The sequence below is a fragment of the Peromyscus californicus genome, unplaced genomic scaffold (assembly GCF_007827085.1).
Source record: "Peromyscus californicus insignis strain IS unplaced genomic scaffold, ASM782708v3 Scaffold_4__1_contigs__length_199733344, whole genome shotgun sequence".
NCBI classification, from domain to species: Eukaryota; Metazoa; Chordata; class Mammalia; order Rodentia; family Cricetidae; genus Peromyscus; species Peromyscus californicus.
Window position 1 is genome coordinate 104,297,268 of NW_026294562.1, and position 21,213 is coordinate 104,318,480.

The 21,213-nt window shown below is 39.2% G+C and overlaps 1 protein-coding gene across 14 annotated transcripts in view; it reads left to right on the top strand.

Annotated features, from left to right (window-relative positions):
* Emsy (EMSY transcriptional repressor, BRCA2 interacting) overlaps positions 1-21,213 on the top strand; it is a 78,143-nt gene that overhangs the window by 52,390 nt on the left and 4,540 nt on the right. For 5 of the 14 annotated variants that reach the window (XM_052761100.1, XM_052761101.1, XM_052761103.1 and 2 more), the window contains 6 exons: positions 9,344-9,508; positions 11,460-11,615; positions 12,454-12,495; positions 14,993-15,144; positions 16,748-17,311; positions 18,247-18,726. In XM_052761100.1, coding sequence (XP_052617060.1) covers positions 9,344-9,508; positions 11,460-11,615; positions 12,454-12,495; positions 14,993-15,144; positions 16,748-17,311; positions 18,247-18,726 — 1,559 coding nt within the window. Of the gene's footprint in view, positions 1-9,343; positions 9,509-11,459; positions 11,616-12,453; positions 12,496-14,992; positions 15,145-16,747; positions 17,312-18,069; positions 18,727-21,213 lie in introns of those variants that run through there. The other 9 variants (XM_052761102.1, XM_052761107.1, XM_052761108.1 and 6 more) reach the window with 6 other exon arrangements.

Consider the following 21,213-nt stretch of genomic DNA (forward strand, 5'->3'; position numbering starts at 1 on the left):
TGATTTTGGTAAACAATATAGTACTTACTTCAGAAAGTGAATAGTTTTCCTAAGCCTGCTATCAGGGATAGTAATATTTTACAAATCATTTTACTAATATTTGTTTTATCTTTCTGCTGATTGTAAATCAGTATGTAAACTATTTACAGTATGTGACTCTTATTACCAGTCATTCCTGTTTGCTTATATTTTATTCTCTTTGCTCAATTGGTGGTTTCATTTTTTTAAATTTGATTCTTTGTGTGTATGAGTGTTTTGCCTGCATGTGTGTTTGTGCACCAGTGTGCCTGTCTGGTTCTGGAAGAGGCTGAGAGGGCATCAGATCTTCAGGGACTAGTGTTACAAACAGTTGTGAGCTTCCATGTGGCTGCTGGGAATCAAACCCAGATCCTCTGAAAGAGAGCAGCCAGTGTTCTTAATCACTGAGCTATCTCTCCAGCTCTGGTTTTATTTTTGTATTGTATTTTTTGGTTCTGAGAATGAAACCTGTAGCCTTATACATGGCTAAACATACACTCTGCCACTGACCAATACTCACAGCCTTGCATTATTGCTTTTGTCTCTAGTTTCTTTTCTGTTGTATCCATTGTGTGTGTGTACAATTTTAAAGGTTTTTAGCCAGTTGAGAGTAGTTACAGGTACCAAGTTCTTTTACCTCTAAATTACATTTTTAGGTCTCTATTTGTTATGGGTTATCCTTTTTACAGCTAAATTACCATTATCAAAGTCAAGAAATGTAATTTCATTAATAGTATTATTATCTAATTTATAATTCATGTAGACATACTACCAATTGATAAGTGATGTTCTTATATTTTTGGTTGTGAGCCTAGCCTTTAACGGCTGAGCCATCTCTCCAGCCCGATAAGTGATGTTCTTTATTGCTTTGTCTCCTAGTCACATTTCAACTCAGGGTCACACATTATACTCAACTATATTATATGCAACTATCACAATATTGCCATCATCTTCCTTTTCTTTTTCCTCCTCTTCTTGTCACTGTGTAACCCTGACTAGCCTGGAACTTGTTATGTAGACCAGGCTGGCCATAAACTAAAAATACCTGCCTGCCTCTTCCTCCTGAGTGCTTGGATTAAAGGTCTTGCCTTCCTTTTTAGTTTTTTGAGATAGGATTTCATTTTGTAGCCGAGGCTAGCCTGAAACTCATGGAGATCTTTTTGTCTCAGCCTCCCAAGTGCTGGCATTAAATGTGTGAACTATCACTTCTGATACCATCATCATTCTTTATTCTCTTTTGGCCTAGATAGCTTCTTAATCCCTACTTTCCCCTTTGACTGTGACATTTGAAGAGTTTAAATGAGTTACTTTGTAGACTCTTCTTCAACTAGGTTTTGTCTGATTTGATTCAGTAGGAATTGCACAGGTAGATAATGTTTCTCGGCTTCATCAGGAGAGGCATAATGTCCATTTGCCACATTGATGAGTGAACAGTAGTCACTCAGTTAGGATGATTGCTTCTAGTTTTCTCTACTGTGAAGTTAACCTATTCCTCTTTGAGATTAATAGTGATTTGAGAGGAGATACTCTGAGATCGTAAATGTAGCGTTTCTCATTAATCACTTACCTACGTTTTAGCATCATTTTCAAGGGTTTTTCCTGTATGTGCTCTGGAATAAGGATGCTTTGTTTCAGGAGAATGCCTTGATTCCATTTGTAGTTTCTAAGGTTCCTTCTTGGTATATTCACCCCCACAAAGAGACATCTAGGCCCCATATCTAATTCCTGAACTGTCTCTTCACAAGTAGAGTAGAAAGTCTTGGGCATCTTCCTGATATGAAACTTGGCCACCCTGGCATGGTCCATCACACCGTATTATGCTTCTGATATTGCTTTTTTAATGTTAGTCACTTTGTTTTGTACTTTTTATTATTATTTTCTTCTCTGTTAGTGTCTCAAGGATAATAATAACAACCAGGGAATGATTAAGCTTCATGCTTATAAACTTATTTTAATTGCCTCATTCCAAACCATTGTTCTACCTCTGTAGTTTCTCCTAACCATGGAGGAGCTCTAGACTGTTGCTTGGATCCTGATAGACAGTGAGTTAAGCAAGACTGTTAGATCAAAGACATTTTTCTAGGTCAGTCATGAAAATCACACCATATGTTTTCTGAAGCTACTGTGCCTTTTTTCCCCTTCCTACATGGTCCTTCTGTTTTTCCGTTCTTACTTATGAAGGGTAGCCTTACTGATTTTCAGATTTTTTAAAAAGTATTTTTTTTTTCATTTATATCCAGCTTTATCTCTAAAAAAATTTTTTTTTCCTTTCTTTTTTTGGGATGGGGTGGGGTTTTGTTTTGTTTTTTGCAGGGAGGTTTCAAGACAGGGTTTCCTTTTGTAGCCCTGGCTGTTCTGGAACTCATTCTGTAAACCAGGCTGGCCTGAGAGATCTGCCTGCCTATGCCTCCTGAGTGCTGGGATCAAAGGCATGTGCCATCACTTCCTATCTAAAAGGTTTTAAGGTGTATTAAATAAAGATTATATTAAGCAAACCAACAGAGAACTAGGAGAAGAGTAGAGATTTAAAGAAACTGAGCATGAGGCAAATGTGAAAATTAATGTCATACAGACATTGTTTCAATTCAGAACTCAGTTTTTGGCAGCATTTTTCCTGAAGATTCATAATCTTAGGAGGTCAGAGTGAAGATGATTTAAAAAAAAAATACACAGGTTATGCAAAATATTCTTTTTGAGGAATTTCATTAGCTAATTTATTTGGTAAAATATATTGTTTAAGATGAAAACTAGGAGCAGAGCAGTGGTGGTGCACACCTTTAATCCCAGTACTTGGGAGGCAGAGCCAGGTGGATCTCTGTGAGTTTGAGGCCACCCTGGTCTACAGAGCGAGATCCAGGACAGGAACCAAAACTACACAGAGAAACCCTGTCTCAAAAAACCAAAAAAAAGGATGAAAATAGGATATATAATATACATAATATAAAATATTCCTCAGTGTTTTTGACTACAGAACTCTTTTTGTAGAAAAATTTGTGTAATTGATGTTCTCTAGAACATTGGGGCAGTGCTTCAGAGGGAAGGTTTATATTGTAACATAGAAGGATTCTAGATAACGCTTAGCATAGAAGAGATGGCTTAGGGAGGTAAGACATCTGGGAATCATTTTCTGTGAAGAAAGATTGGTGGGGATGGGTTGGCTTGGAGTGGTCTGGGAACTGTTAGACATGTTGAGGTCTGTGATATAGATGAAGAAAGTGAATTGGTCTTTGTGGATATGTGGACAGACAATAGTACTGTTGTAGAAATCACAGGAAGATCTATTTCTACTTTACGTAAGAAAACTGTGTATCATAGCTGTACAAACAGAAATGAAAAGGAACTGTTAGAAAGCAGTGGGTTCTCTGATGATGATATTTGCATGTGGGAGTCATGTAGGGTCGATGATAACATTGACCTTTAAGTTCTCTTCTAACTGAGAGGTCTTGAGACTATGAAAGTATGATAGAGACAATTATAAAGGCAGGAAGTATTCTTCCAGAGATTCTTGGGTTTGCCTTTGAATATAATACTAAAGTATGTATTTCTGATACCTAACATGTAGAAGACATCCAATAAATAATTAAGTAACCTGTGAGGAAAATCTGCAGCAGGCCACTATCCTTGAGAAGTATGAAAGTCTAGTTCTAGACATGCCAATACACTGTAGACCACATTGTCATGTTCAAGTTTCAGAAGGCTGGACACCTCTGAATGCACATTGCAGAAATAGGTAGTAATAGTCAAATCAGACTCCTAGTGTCATGCGATCAAATAACCCCTAAGTCTGAGCCTAAGCCAGAAGAGTAGAGGAGGGGGAGACCATGAAGAGTTTGCACCTAGGTTCACACTTGCATTTTCTATCATAACTGTTGGGGTTGCTTTCAGATACTTGGTGATCGTTAGCTGCTCTGTATGTACAGAAAGAGATGGCACAGTCTCCCAGTCTCTTTGGAATGGTTTTATTTGAAGAGATGTTATTTGGTTAGCTCTTTTGAAGAGAAACTTCTTATCCATTTCCACCTTATCTTTACATAGTCCGTACTCTGAATATTCAGTGTATCTCAGAGTTGGGTTGCAGAGACTCTCTTTACCTATATCATCCATGAGAATTTGTTTTTGAGACAGAGGCCCAGATAGTCTAAAACTATATGGCCCAGATTATATGGCAACCAATTTGTGCTCTTCCTGGGTGCTCAGATTATAGGCTTGTAGGCATGCTATTCTGTCCCACCTGCCAGCTACCAAATAACCACATGGAGACTTCTTATTAATTCTAAAAGCTCAGCCAATAGCTTAGGCTTGTTATCAGTCTAACATTGCCACATAACTTGTGGTATTTATCTGTCCTCTTCTATATGTTGCTCCCTCTCTGTCTCACTGGTGACCTCACCCTTCTTCTTCCCAGAGTTCTCTCTGTCTGGCTCTCCTGCCTGTACCTCTTCCTGCCTAGCTATTGGTCATTTAGCTCTATATTAACCAATGAGAACAACACATTTTCAGTGTACAAAAAGATTGTTCCACAACATTTACCCCTTTTTGTCTGATTATGAAAAGGAAGGTTTTAACTTTAACATAGTAAAACTATATACAACAAAACCAGTTATCAAGTAAGAATTACAGTTACAATATCCAGTCCATTTGTATTTGGCAGATTTAGAGAAAATACTGTATTATATATCGTATCTTTGTGAGTCTAAAGTTTTATACCTAATTTACTTTTTATCATAACTAAGGAAAACTATAGGTTTAACTATTTAGTCTTTAACTCCATCAAAGACCCCAGAAGGAAATAATTTTACCTAATGACATGGACATCTGGCTGCCTGGACAATCGCCCAAATTTCTTCTGCAATGTTGGAGCATCCATCTTCAACTTACAAGCCTAGAATTTGACAGACTTTTCTGAGAAGCAGGAAATTTTGAAGGACTATCCTACCTTGTCTTGATAAAGTTCAGCAGTCGCTTTCTTTTGTATTCTATTTTTCCAATTTGGACAGCATACTGTCAGCAGTTTAAGCAAGGGCAGTTTCTTGCCCAAATGGCTAGCTTTTGCCACAAAGAAAGTTTGCCAAACTCCATATGGAGGTTCTTCGATGCTCATAATCTTCTCTGAAGTAGATTGGTGCTGTGAGGAGCAGACATGTCTCACTGTCATGAAAAGCCTCAGGTTACTAAACATCTTAAATGCCATATTCTGTAGGTATCTGAAGTGTTGGAAGACCATCTATCTATCTACATATATCTGTTTAACCTTGAAAACATACCTAATATAACTACAAGTTTGATTATTATAGATGACTAACTACTAACCTGTATCTCTTAATTATACAATACATTTTTAAGGGAGCTGCATAAGCACAATACCCCAAATAAAAGCAGGAAATACATATAGTATAATAAAAATAACTTTACATTTGTATCAATAAACCAAAATCCATACCAGTGTAAAATATTTTGAGATTAATAGTTGCTCTTTTGATTAAAGAATATTCAATAATCAAGCCTTCTATCTCATTTCTATATTATATCTCTCTTTTTTCCTTCAGAAAGAGATCCTTGAATCTTAACTCTTTTGTTTAGGTTTTTTTTCTGACCATGACCAATAACAACTTGTAACCAACATCCCCTAAATGATGACAGACATCCATAACCCATCTCTTGGGAATGTAGATGTTACTTTCTCTAGACTGCTTCCTGTTGTCTAGAGGTGCTCACATCTTTGGGGGACCCTGAGAAATCAGGATAATGGTTAAGTCCTGGCTATAGTAGTCTGTGAGGCTGGACCGTCTCCAGCAGCCTTGAAGCTGTTCTGGATGCAGACCTCTTGAGGAAACTGCAACAGAGGCACTCTGAGATGTTGCATCACTTAGACCATTCATTTTTATTGGTGTCTGGTTCCCTTACTCTGAAAATACATAAACTTTTAAAGGTAACATACATATTTGTATTAATATAAGTATAGACTGTGCATTGTACACAAGTCAGCCAAAGATTTTTGTTTGTTTTATATTTGAGTAGGTAAAATATACATCACCTGTTCTGTAGTTCTTTTAGGTTTATTTTTTTATGTCTGTAGCCAGGATTTTCAGAGGATCTTCCTCAATCAAACCTGATCTTCAATCTTGAATGGATCCACAGCCTTTTGTTTTCTGTGGAAATAAAAGTATAACCTCTTCCCCAAAGCAACATATCTTTTGACTTCCATTTTGGAGTCAAGACTCTTTTAAAATATATAGGTTGGTTTAATCCAGCAGCCTTGATAATCCAGTGTCTCTCAGCAGCTATCACTCATTCATCTGTAATCAAAAAACTTAAAGTCAGTACAATACCATACAGGATGCATACTGCCTGCTTCTCATAAGCCCCATACAAGTGCTCAGTAGCAGGGCCTCTAAAAAGAGTCATGCCTCTGTTTATCACTAGCACTGAGCCTACCCAAGAGAGCTTGGTTGCCAGGAAGCCGCGTTTTATACTGTGTTTCAAACATTTTTTTAAAAACTTTCTCAGACTGTGTGTGGACCCATGTTGGGTGCTATTTGTAGGCTGAATTTTCTGTCCCACCTGCCAGCTCCCAAACAACTACATGGAAACTTCTTATTAATTATAAAAGCTCGGCCAATAGCTTAGGCCTGTTACTAACTAGCTCTTACAACTTAAATTAACCTATATTTATCAATTTACATGTTGCCACATAACTCATGGCATTTACCTGTTCTATTGTATGTCTTATTCCCTCTTCGTCTCACTGGTAACTCTGCCCTTCTTCCCAGAGTTCTCTCTGTACCCAGAGTTCCCACCTAACCTCTTCGTAGCTATTAGCCATTTAGCTCTTTATTCAACCAATGAGAGCAACACATTTTCACGGTATACAAAAAGATTGTTCCACAACATAAACTTGTGCTCATCATTCTTGTTTTTTTTTTTTTTTAAAGATTTATTTATTTATTATGTATACAGCATGTATGACTGCAGGCCAGAAGAGGGCACCAAATCTCATTACAGATGTTTGTGAGCCACCATGTGGTTGCTGGGAATTGAACTCAGGACCTCTGGAAGAACAGTCAGTGCTCTTAACCTCTGAGCCATCTCTCCAGCCCTCATTCTTGTTTTTAAGAGCTTAAATTATATAAAATAATGTTTCCCTAGTATAATCAGTTCTCAAGTTAAAATTTTTCATATTGGGACACTAGGGATATATCTCAGTTAAAAAAGTACTTGTGTGGTATGTATGAAGGCCTGGGTTTGATCCTCAGCACTATATTAACAGCAAGGTGGTATACGTATGCCAATCACAGCACTTGGGAGGTGGAAGCAGGAGGTTAACGAGGTCAAGGTCATTTTGGCTGCATGAGAGCCTGTCTCTAAACAAACAAAATTTCTTACATATCTTCTTAGAATATATGAAGAAAAATTGCAGTATTCTTCACATGGCCTTTGGCATTATAGGCTAACAGCTGGTCTTTCACATGTGATTAGAAGCTTAATAGAAGTTGTATGTCTTTGGTGTGTTGTTTTCAACTTAGGAGTTTTTGTTTGTTTATTTTTGCTTTGGGGGTAGTCTGTTTTGTTTTTTATTTTTATTTTTATTTTTATTTTTATTTTTTATTTTTTTGGTTTTTCGAGACAGGGTTTCTCTGTGTAGCTTTGCACCTTTCCTGGATCTCGCTCTGTAGACCAGGCTGGCCTCGAACTCACAAAGATCCGCCTGCCTCTGCCTCCCAAGTGCTGGGATTAAAGGCGTGCGCCACCACCGCCCGGCTTGTTTTGTTTTTTAAAGACAGGGTCTCATATAGTCCTGTCTGATCTCAGACTCCTGTTCCTCTTATTTCACCTCCCATATTCTGGGCTTACAGGCCTGTGTGACCACACATGACCTGTTTAATGGTGATTAAACATTCTAAACCTCTTGCATACTATTTTATTCAGGAAAATTGTTTCATTAGAAGAATTGTTCCCTTGCTCCAATATTTTTGGACAGCCTCCTGACTTTCAAAAATGTAATGTTTGTAGAGGGTGAATCTCCATGCTTTTTTCTTGTATTTTTGAGGCACCTTTGAAGACCTTTCTGATGGTTTAACAATGAAAAGCAGTCTCTTTCCTTGTTTTAATCATTTGATGTTTACTCGAAAATGTGAAGCTATCTATCAATTTTTATTGCTCCCATAACAATATCTAGATCTGAGTATTAGGGAACATATCTTTGTATCCTTTCTAGTTTCTTATGCAGTGTCTTAGACAAAGTGCTCCAACCTGTTTGTTTTATAGAGAACTCTTAAGTATGTGTTGCTTAATCCAACACACATTTTGTATTTACATGTGTGCCTTTACAGCTTGAACATAAAAACAAAACAAAACAAAACAAAAAACCTTTATATTAGTGCTGGAATTTATTTTCAAACCAACTTAAAGCCTTAGAACTGAGTTTTCAGTTACCCTCCCCACAACACCACATTTCTACTGACCTTGATAGTTTATAGATTATTTATATATCATCATGCACCTTATAATATTTCTTTTACTCTGCAGTAGACTATAAATATGTGATGACAGTTATAGGGTGCGCTGTATAGGGCGTGCATGTATATAGATATAGCAAGCTAATTCTTCTAAGTATGTAAGTATGCTGTCACAATGACAGCATTGCCTAAAGTATTTCTCAGAATGTATTCCTATCATTAAGCAGCACAGACTATCAATGCGTTATACCCACAGATCTTGTTCTTATTAAACAGTAGAGCTAAGACCCGAAGAATCAACTTGCTAGTAACTGACAAGGTTGAAGCTTTCACCTCTGTTACATTTGTGTTGCATCATGATGTTTCTAGATTGTCTCTCTTTTCTTACTGTCAATAATTCAGCCAAATATTCCCAAGTACTCAGGCTGTTTATAGAAACCTTTTCATGTGCATTAGGGGAAAATCAGTCTCCTAGAACATTTTGTTTTTAGTAAACACAAACAAGCATTCACTTAAATAGATGCAAACCTGTGTAGACAGCAGTTAGCATATTGAATTGTACTTTGTCTTTTTACTTGTTTGTCTCTTCAAATGAACTGTGTGCTTTTTGAGCATTCTTGGATTATTCTGTGAGTTTCTTCAAGTCCATTAAATGTGGATTCTGATACACAGGTGTCTAGTGTAAAATAAGTGATGAGTGAATAAATGAATTCAGAAGTGAGAGACAGTATGCCTTCTGGTAGCTTACGGTCTTCTTAGAAAAGTCAAGTTTGACGTTTACATTAAATACAAAGATAAACAAAAATTTGCTTTATTTTAAGAGAAACTTTGTTTATAGGGTTTGTTTTTTTTTAACTAATATAAAACAGATTCCCAGCCTGTAGTTCATGTAATTGCTTCCCGGCGTCAGGATTGGTCAGAACATGAGATTGCAATGGAGACTAGCCCCACCATAATATATCAGGATGTATCCAGTGAATCACAATCAGCTACATCAACAATCAAAGCTCTGTTAGAACTCCAACAGACAACAGGTATGAATTCACATGCTCAACTGAATGAAGCATGTTTTCTCTAGAGACGGGTTGTGCTAAACTACACCACTGTTGCATAGTTTTTGTACAGTTCTCCCCCTCTGGACTTGTCTATAATTATTGGTACAGTTTATTGTTCTTTAAGATGTATATAGGAGTATGAAGCATAGATGGAGAGTTGTCATTTGAAGACAGATCGAGTAGACAGGGCTGACTTCTATTTAAAATGGACAATCCTCTTGCCAGCAGAAGAGAGTGGGCTTGTTACTTGTAAGTACAGATGGAAGGGTCCCTGCTGTCCTCATTGATACTATCAGAGTAATTTTGCACAATGAAATGGAATAAGATTTGCTTGTAAACATTCGCATTTGTAGGCCAGGCAGTGGTGGCGCACGCCTTTAATCCCAGCACTTGGGAGGCAGAGGCAGGCAGATCTCTGTGAGTTTGAGGCCAGCCTGGGCTACAGAGTGAGTTCCAGGAAAGGCTCCAAAGCTACACAGAGAAACCAAAAAAAATTTAAAAAAAAAAAATTCTCATTCTCATTTGTTCTCACCTTACTTTCATATTTATTTATTTATTTATTTTTGTGTAGGTTATCCACTAGAGCATCTGTGTATAAATTTCTATCAGTGTTTGTAGTTACTAAATATCTTTCATAGCTTCTAGGACAACCTTATGGAAGTTATACTGAGTTTTCTGCTATAATAGATCAACAGTTAGGGACTATTTTAGGGGTTGTAGTGATGATCTCATCTAACCCTTTCATGTTTTAGAGAAGCTAGCTGAGATTGAGAAAGGTTACCTACTTGGTCAGTGACAGGATGGTGGCCAGGGCCATCTTTGCTTGTAGGATCACAGCGGGGTTTGGCTTCTTTGTTTAAAATGATTGTTCTGCTTTGTCACATTCTGTACTTGGTGGGAGCAGTCTTTTAGTGGACTTAGTTACTGAATACTATTTATTGTAAATTCCATGCTATACTTTATACTTACATTTGATGTAAATTATAAATCTACTTATATTATTTTTAGCCTTGGGCACTTTTTTCAGCTGCTTGTCTTTGACAAATTCAACCATTTCCATCAATCATTTATATAGATTGGAATGTTGAGTGAAGAGATTTTGTTGAGGAAGTGGTAAGAAGTTAAAAAAAATGCATCTATACATATGCCACTATTAATTACAGGCTGTTTTATCAGACATTTTAGACATACAGAGCAGAGCACCTACTTTTTTTTCCTAACAGTGAAAACCTTTAAGTTTTATTCTTTAAGAGTCATTAAAGACTTGTAACATTTTTTTTGTGGTCATATCTTAAATTACACACACACACACACACACACACACACACACACACACACACACATACATGGAAAGGGTCTTTGCTCTATAGCTCAGACTGGCCTGGATATAGCCCAGGTCAGCATTAAACTCAACAATCCTCCTCCCTCAGTAAAGGCTGTATGAATTTTCCCCTTGTGCTGGGGATCAAACTCACAACCATGTGTATGCTGGACAAGCATCAACCTCTGGGTAACATTCCCAGGCCCTTGGATTTTTAGTAGGTCAAATGAACTAATCAATGGGAAGTGCTATTTTGGGATATACCCTAGAGCAGATCATGCTGTTGTGAACTGAGGATACCAGCAATTTGAGTACAAAGGAAATAATATCCTAGGAGGGGTATATAAAGAAAAATGACTGGCTGTCTGTAGTGTAGTATTAGGGGAACCTGAGTATGATTAAATATGAATTATTATAGGCTTCTGGGTATGGTTATGCAGGTTGTAGGCTATACAACCATACTGAGCAGTATGCAGTTTTCAGTTCATTGTCTTTTTAGTCACTGCCAATGTGGCATCCCAGAGGTCTGGTTCATTATTCCCATAGACAACTCTGGTTTTAGTATTTGTTTATAATAAAAGTTAACTTTTCCCCGACTTTTTTATGCAGTAAAGGAAAAATTGGAATCTAAACCAAGACAACCCACTATTGACTTGAGTCAAATGGCAGTACCTATTCAGATGACCCAGGAAAAGAGACATTCTCCTGAGAGTCCATCCATTGCTGTGGTAGAGTCAGAACTAGTTGCTGAATACATCACTACTGGTAGGTGTCCTCTTAAAACTTAGTATTAAGGTAGTGCTGCCTTGGTGGATTTCATGGGATGCTCATTTGGGGGGAGAACATATCTTTATATTTTAGCTCTTTTCCTGTTGGTTTTCAGAGCAGATTGACATCATCTTTGGGGTTTCCTTGACCTTAATCTCAATCTCTCTCTGTTTCTCTCTCCCACCCCAGCCTGCCTCCCTCCTTCAATCTCTCTCTCTCTCTCTCTCTCTCTCTCTCTCTCTCTCTCACACACACACACACACACACACACACACACACACACACACACACACACACACACACGCTGAAAGCAAATTAGATATTTAACTACGGTCCAGCAACAGAATACTTATGAGATTTTGGGGATGGTACCTATGGAGAAGTGAAATTCTTTGTCTTACATTCAGGTGAGGCCACACCTGGAATATTGCTTTCTGTTTTGGATATTTCATTAGCTTGAGATCTGATGGATGTGAATGATCTAGGGGTGAGGAGAGTAGATCTATGAGGCAAGCTCCTGGCATGTGTTTGTATAAGCAGTGATTAAAGGAGAATGTCAAGTTTCAGGTATTTGAAGGTTCCAGATACCATAGAGAAAAGGGAGTTCTTCAGCATTATTGAGGAGATACTAGGACTGATGGGTTAAAACTGCCCAGAAAGAAAATCCAGTGAAGATAACAGAAAACTATCAACTTCACAGACACTTAGCAGAAAGCCATTTGGTGCAGAGGCTGGTATGCTGGGGAACTGAATGTTAGCCTCTCCAGTAGCCTAGACTAGCAAGTAGTAAATAGATGAAAGACCTGTGATTTCTTCCCTTACTTATCCTTTTCAGAACGCACTGATGAGGGGACAGAGGTTGCTTTTCCCCTTCTAGGTAAGTGGTGTGCATCCATTTGTAGTATAATGAAAGGTAGATGATGATTAATTTGGGGAACTACTTAAATGGATGCGCTCTGCTCTGCTCTGGTAGAGGGAAGGTAAGCTCCACTAAGGGAAGGAAATGTTATCTGCAAAATAATGGGAAAACGAGCACTTTGGTGGGGAACAAAAAGAAGAATTGTTTAAAGAAATAAATGACTGTTAATGGGGCTCCTGTGGGCCAGCTAAGGTTGTGTGATCTGTTTCACAAATGTTCTTTCTGTGACCTCCTTCCGTTGTTGCCACCTCTTAGACACATAACAGTATCCCAAGCATTTGCTTTGACTTTAAAGCCAGCTGCTCTAGGCCCTGTTTTATTCTATGGTGGGTGTTAGTTTTCTTGGGTTTCACTGAACTTTAGTAACCTACACTTGTGGCATTTGGTATGAAAAAACTTATAGGCTCTTGAAGGAGAATTCGTTTTACATAGTGTTATTTGATCTTTTGTTAAGTCCAATTTGTTTCTTTAATTTAAAAAGTCTTACTGTTGGGGCTGGAGAAATGGCTCAGCAGTTAAGAGTGGATGCTGCTTTTCCAGAGGACCTGAGTTTGGTTCCCTGTACCCATATTGGGTGGTTCACAATCACCTGTCACTCAAGCTCCAGGTTATCAAATACCTTCCTTTAGCCCCTATAGGCACCTAGATATATGTGATGTGCACATACACACATACACCCAAATAAATGAATTAAATGAATAAATAAATCTAAGAAAAACTTACTGTAATAATTATGAAAACTAGTATGGGTATCAAAATTGTCTATATAATCTGACAATTTCATCAGAAATTTATTATTATCTTTCAGATGTCATTCATTTTTGAGAATGCTTTCATTTAAAATTTTCATTGATTTACTTTCTTGAGTTTAATGTCATAATTTATTTTTCTCCTATTTATTCCTGTTGTAAATGATTTCAGTGGTTGTTTAAATGTAAGTCCTGGGTCTTTATAGGGTCTTTATATTAAGTCATATAATTTAAAATATACATAAAGCATACTATGAAATGCAATGAAGTAGTAGAGTGCAGTGTAAAAGGAGTCCAGGTGATCCTGTCTGTAATCTCATGGTACATATAGCTATATTTATAGTTACAGCGAAGCGCTGCACTTGTGAATGTATACAGAAAAGAGCCTTGTGATCATAGTTGTAGCTGGAGTTTAGTTCTTAAACCACCACAGATACTTTGATCTGTAGGTGGAGCTCACTCTTGGGCATTCAGCTGTTTCTAAGCATGGAGCAGGGATAAGCTACATAACCTTACAGTTATGGCTTATTGGAGGAGTTTTCATACTCTCAAAACCCTTAGCTTATTTACAGATTTGTTTTTTTACCTATTCTTGGTTCAAGGGTTCCTTCCCAGTAGCTAAAGGCATTTGAGTGTTGTATGTGTTTGGATGTGGCAAGTTGTCTATACTGTTAAAACTTGAAGTTGAGGCTGGTAGGAGACTAGAGATGGCTCAGTGGTTAAGAGCACTGACTGCTCTTCCAGAGGACCCGGGTTCAATTCCCAGCACCCACATGGCAGCTCACAACTCTCTGAAACTCCAGATCCTGGAGACTCAACACCCATGGCAAAACACCAGTGCATATAAAATAAAAATAAATAAAAAAAAGAAGAAATTGAGGCTGGTAAATGATGATGCAGACTGGTACCTATGTGGATGGGTAGTTTGAATGAGCCCTGTGACGAGAGAGGAGGAAATGGGGTTGGTTCCTACAACTTCACTCTTGCCGGTCTATTTGAGCTAAAACTGGAGTGGCAGAACAACCTGTTTTTCCTGTTGACCCTTTATTTATTTAAGGGCTGCTTTCAATCCATTTTTTCATTTGCCTCTTGTAAGAAAAAACAGCAAGGTTTTATTATCCCATTCAAACACAGGCAGAGTCAGGCTCTGAGTTTTGGTGCTTTACTAGAAAACAAGTGGCTTCAAGTTCACAGGAGTGGTTGGAACAGAGTCGGACAGGATTCCTTGTGCAGCATCATTTTGTCCTCTGACATTGTCAGGAACTATAAAGCTGTGAAGCAGTCTCTCTTCATATAAAGGAGCAATGCTAGTGTTTGGATTGCATTCTTTTCCCACTTTCCTTAATGATGTGTCTGGGGTTGTGGAAATACATCGTTTCCCTGTGACCTCAGTGGGCTAAGAGTCATTGGAGAAAACCCAACAGTTCACAAGAGGGTGCCACTTGAAAGGCACGTTTTCACAGTGCCTCTCTACACATTCCCTGTCATACAGTAGCTCTGTTGTTGCCATTTTGCCGATGAGGAAACAGTTTCATAAGAGGCTCTTAGGGTCACCCGATTCCTAGACGGGCAGGTTCTGGTCTTCTGCCTTTTAGTTTGCAGTACCACCCTGTGGGATACAAGCTCATACTCATGTTTTAAATGATCACTGCTTGTAGTTGCTGTGGTGATTTCTGGAGAAACATCACCACCTCCTCTGTTTTCAGTCAGCCATCGCTCCCAGCCCCAACAGCCTTCCCAGCCCCAGCGGACCCTGCTCCAACATGTGGCTCAGTCACAGACTGCGACACAGACTTCAGTGGTGGTAAAGTCCATCCCAGCGTCTTCCCCTGGAGCAATCACCCACATTATGCAACAGGTTGTATCTCTTCTTTTTCTTCTTACCTTCTGTAACCACTTTATTCCTGATATCAGGTTCAATTTTATTTTCTATTTGAAAAAGGAGACATATCTGAATTGTAGAATGTATGATGTATGTGTAACTCATCCATCTGTGAGGAATGAATAGTCTAAATTGAGGGTCTAAACACCAGGAAATAATTAGAAAGCAGTATTTTTTGACATTCTAGAGACTCTTAGGATTTCAGGAGGGTTGGGCTGTCTAGGTGAGTCTCCTAACATCAGAACTGATCACTGTTCCTGTGTCTCTTACTATTACAGATGTATTTACTAATGGTATTAGTAAGATTTTTCAGAACAAAATAGCATTTGGCTTGTTTAGCTGTTTGATGCTAAGTTTATTTTTGCTTTTATTTTATACTTTATAATGAATCCTTACAAGACCATTATGAACAAGAAGGGAAAGAAATATTTCACTCCTTTAATTATATGTGACCAATAAAAGAAGACTCAACAGGAAAGGAATGAACTCATAGCAGATAAAAACCCCTGGTATTAAGGCTAGGCAGGAAAAAGAAAGCTATGTCGTTCAGTTGATTTTTATGTGGCACCATGCTTTGAACTGTAAGTACACCTCACTACCATTCTGAAAGATGGGTGTATCATATCATACCTCTTACTAGCCAAAGTCATGTAACTTGCTCCAGGTGGCAGAACCATGATTTAAACCCATAGTGACATTTATGCCACATAGCTTCATTGTGGGTATCAGGTTCAACCATGTCTCTCCTTAGTATTCCCTTCAATCCTTGTCACTTGGCTGCCAGCAGTTCAACCTGACTGTTTGTGGCCTACCTGAAAGACAGTAAAGAGGTGTTGAATCAAAACTGTGTGTGTATCAAGCCTTGATCTAAGAGCAAGTTCCAATTTTGAAGTTAATAGTGGCATAGTGGTATAGGCAGCAGGAGAGTTAGGGATAAGGTGGATTTTGTTGTGTCCCAAAGGAAAGCAACTTGTCTCAGATTTCAGTGGGTAGCAGATCTTAGCCTGTTCTTCACTGGTAGGTCCTGACATTGATCTTTCTTAAGACACACAGAGGTCAGATAGGCTGGCTCTAACAGTGTCACTCAGAATGATTTCTCCCCCAGTGCTGTCTTAGCTGACCATAGGCAGTCAATCTCTTTTCCCATGAAGAGGAATGACTTGTCCCCTGGCTCACTCCCTTCCAGGAAACAGGTCTCTAGGAAGCTGTGGCCTAGTGAGTCTGGACTCTGAGACTCACAGACCTTGGTGGTACATCCTCTCCTCAGAGAGGCTTGCTGTGGGGATCGGGGTGGACACATCTCCTAGATAGTACAGCTGACCTTTGGGACTACGCATAATGTGACCTAAGTGGGCTTTCCCGCGCCTTGGTTTTTCTCTGGATGCCTCTCTACTCAGTTGCTGCCTTCTGTCTTTAGACAGGTGAGCATCCCTCACACACAGGCTGCAGCATGACTCCTGAGCTGGGAGCTCCTCGAAAAGTATTGGAATGAATCTCTAATATTTTCCAGTTCAGGAAAAATGTGACTCTGCATGTGTTTTTTTTTATTTCATTCTTACTTTGTGTCTCTTTTACGTAGGCATTAAGCAGTCATACTGCTTTTACCAAACACAGTGAGGAACTTGGAACTGAGGAAGGTGAGGTTGAAGAGATGGACACATTGGATCCTCAGACAGGTCTGTTTTACCGGTCTGCCCTGACTCAGTCACAGTCAACTAAGCAGCAGAAACTTAGCCAGCCCCAGCTGGAACAGACTCAGCTGCAAGTGAAAACTCTGCAGTGCTTTCAGACCAAACAGAAGCAGACCATCCACCTGCAGGCAGACCAACTCCAGCACAAACTCACACAGATGCCCCAGCTCTCCATCAGGCATCAGAAACTGACTCCTCTCCAGCAGGAACAAGCACAGCCCAAGCCAGATGCACAGCACACACAGCATCCCGTGGTGGCCAAAGACAGGCAGCTTCCTACCTTAATGGCACAGCCCCCGCAAACTGTGGTACAGGTGCTTGCTGTAAAAACCACGCAGCAGCTTCCTAAACTGCAGCAAGCTCCAACCCAACCAAAAATCTACGTGCAACCCCAAACTCCCCAGAGCCAAATGGCTCTCCCCACTTCATCAGAGAAACAGCCGGCAAGCCAGGTAACAGAATTTTGATAGCTTGCAAAGTTACTTCTCTGTTCACGGGGGCTGGGGGTAGGTGAGGTTTTTTATGGTTGTCATCACAGCCAGCAGTGCTTTCTCCAAATAAGGGGAACCCAAAATCCTCATTATGCTGGTATTGGTATTGGGGGAAAGCGCACCTACTGATAGAGAGGAAAACACAACTCTCAGAGTATGCTTTCCTAGGCAGTTTCTAAAGAAATCACTTCAGCAGTAATCAGCAGTGCATGGAAATGATAGCTCCATACCTCCATGCTTATAAATGCTTACTTTTGTGGCAGTAATGCTAAGTGAACTGCAGTCTTTTAAGGAACGTAATTGACCATCTGTCTTCCTTTCTAGTTTATATCATTACCATCTAGATGTTGAATTTACCCTCTAGATTTATCATCTAGATAACAGAGGAAATATATGGATAATCAAAAGAAAATTTTCATTAGCACTAATTGATGGGACTGATGTGTGTGTGTATGTATGTGTATATATATATATATGTATATATATACATATATAGAATATGTTTGTACAATTGTACTTCGAAGGAAAAGATTGAAAAAATTCAACTCACTTTTAATTTTAAAAGCAGATTATATGAAATCATTTGACCGGGTTGAAGGTATCTCGGGATGTAAATCTCAGGAAAACTAGGCTACTGTGATTTTTTTTTATTTTTCCTTTACTGCCTCAAAGCTTGGCTGGCTGAACAAAGGTTCTTTCAACCCCTCCTCTTTCCCTAGGTTCCTTAAAAGAAAACAGATCCTTCCCATCCAGCCCTCTTACTAAAACATCGAGCTTCAAAATGTCTTCCTAGTATACCGCACGAATGTTTCTTTTACCATATTTTCTGGAGTGTTTGATTAGTTTTTCCTCAAAGAGATGTAGCTATAATACACACAACCCCAATTTGTTTTCAGGTGGAGCAGCCAATTATAACCCAAGGATCCTCTGTTACAAAGATAACATTTGAGGGGCGCCAGCCTCCCACAGTTACAAAGATAACTGGTGGCAGTTCTGTTCCTAAGCTGACGTCACCAGTTACAAGCATATCTCCCATTCAGGCCTCTGAGAAGACAGCAGTGTCAGACATTTTGCAGATGTCTTTGATGGAAGCTCAGATTGATACAAATGTAGAACATATGGTAGTGGATCCCCCAAAGAAGGCTCTAGCCACCAGTGTGCTCACCGGTGAGGCAGGAGCTTTACCCTCCACCCACGTGGTGGTGGCAGGGATGGCGAAATGTAGAGAGTCCTGTTCAAGTCCATCTGCTGTTGGCCCTCCCCTAACGACCAGAAAGATCGAAGCAGCAGGAGTGCCTGCGGCAGGCCAGTTCATGCGTATTCAGAATGTAGGCCAAAAGAAAGCTGAAGAGAGCCCAACAGAAATTATCATCCAGGTAAGACCCGGAAGGAAAATGAGACGTCTTGGGTAGATGGGAGGTTGTTGGTTTGATACATTTTTGGGATGTCACAAGACTAGTCACTCCAAGGTGGTAACAAAATGCAGAGATTATTTTTGAGTTGGTTTAGAAACTATTACAGTATACAAATTTATATTTAATTTTGTTGTTGTTGTTATTTGTTTTGAAAATAATCATAGAAACTTGGTATATGTGGTCAAACAGCATACTGTGTGACCATGAGGACTGTGCCTGTGTGTTAGCTTGATTTGATGTCCACATCATTCTTGCAGTGTGTTGACTTAGTTCACTCAAAAGGTCAATAATTTCCTGGGCTCACATTTTGGGCTGCTTGGTCTGACAAACTGGAATAGGACTGTTTGCACTTCTGTTCAGCTGAATTTCAGGGACACTTTGTAAACATTTCTTGTTCCTCATCTGAATTTGTGGTTCCTAGAATAATCCTCTTGAGCTGACTGGAATGTCTGCGGAAACACATTCCCCGTGTGTGTTTCTGACTGCTTTTACATCTAACTTGCATTAACCATACACTTGCTTCAGCTTCTTGTGTCAGTTATTGTTTGATCATCTTGTTAAGGTGTTGTCACCACAGTGGACAGTTCACCGGCAGGCTACCGTCTCCGTTCATCCTCTTTGTTCGAAAAGCCATCAGTCATTCTGTGTTACAGGTTAAGATTGATGACTAAAACTAGGCCAGACTAGAGTCCTTAGGAGTTGTGTTTGATTTCCATCTCTCAATGCAAGATATTAAGGTTTTTTCCCTTGATATTGGCAGTTCTTATTTCCTCCAAACTGGTACATAGTTTACCAAGTATCAGAGCAGCCCATTTTAGTTCATTGAGAATTCCCATTTACAGACCTGTGGATAATTTAAAATTGGCACAGAGCCACTGTTGTGTGCTTCAAAGTTCATACAATAAGCTTTCCATTTGCAATGATGTTAAGCTATGAGAGAACACAAATTGACCATTGTTAAACCAAATGAGACATAATTAAATACTTGATAATTAAGATGAGTCAAAGTAGCCAAAATTATTCAAATATTTTTTCATCTGTAACAATGAATTTAGTGAATTACATATTTCTTAACAAAAGGTTTTGTTGCTGCTGGTTTTTTACCTGAAGAGATAGGCTGTTTTGGGAAAGGGATGGGTTTCTGATTTTGCCATTTACTACTTTGGGCTGGACTGCTAAGGTGACTCTTGTCTCAGTTTCCTCATTGGTAGTGGGAATAAGTAATGCCTAATTTATAGACTCTGTGTAAGGGTTAATAAAATTAAGCATCTAGCACAGGGACTGCCTCAGTGTTTGTCCAACAGATGGTAACTGCTACTGATTTTACTAAAATGGATTGTGACAGCTGGGGCTTAGATTGCATACTCATTTGGGTGGTTTAGTTGAAAATGATTTTTCTGCGTTGTATTAGCAGGAATGAAAATGCAGTTCATTCCTGCCCAGGATTAGGAGCAGAGGTGTGATATAACTGATATTCCTTGTTAAAAGGTATCTATAGCCAGGCATGGTGATGCATGCTTGCAATCTCCACACTTGGGAGGTAGAGGCAGGAGGATCAGAAGTTTAAGGCCATCTCAGCTACATAATCTATTCAAGGCCAGCTTGGGATACATGAGGACCCTCCCCGAACCCCCCCCAAAAAAAAAGTTAGGAAGAAAAAAGAATCTGGTAGGACCCTAAGTCACCAATAAGTACTTAGCAAGGGGCCCCACCAGTGTTCACTTAGTAATTTTTTTTAGCTGTTTAAATGGCAGATTTTTGGCATTCTCTTATATTTGAATACCTTCACTACTTAACTGCAGTAAAGGTGTTTGTGCTATGACTAAACAAATTGGTTTCCTCTTTGAACCACCAAAGAGGCTTAAAATTTATTGTGTGTCAGCAACTAGTCATTCAGATGAAGAACAAAAATATTGTATAATTCAGGCTGTGTGTGATGGAGCATGCTTTTATTCCCAGAACTTGAGAGGGAGAGGCAGGTGGATCTCTGTGAATTTGAGGCCAGCCTTAGATATATAGTGGTTTTAAGCCAGCCAGGACTTCATAGTAAGATCTTGTCTCAGAAAAGAAAACAAACCTGGTAAAATTCAGGTAAGATGAAAGCATTCTTTAAAGCCTGCCTTCGAAATTTCCAGGGGCCATTAGCCTTCTTTGTTGGAAGAGGCCCCATACAGGAGTACAAAGACCACTTTGAGTTGTACAGAAGTTGAGGTTGAATCCAGCATTGACCTTGGCAGCTGTGTGACCTTGCGGATGTCTCTCACCTCACGTTTGCTCACTTGTACCAAGAGAGTGATAGTTTCCATACAACATTGCCACGGGATGCGGTAGACTGCCATGTGGGAGAGCTAGTGCAGTGCTTGTTGTGGAGGTTGTCTGGTCCATGCCAAACTTTCTGTTTTCTATGCTTAGTTCGGGGGCATTCTCCCGTGTCCTTTTTTCACTATA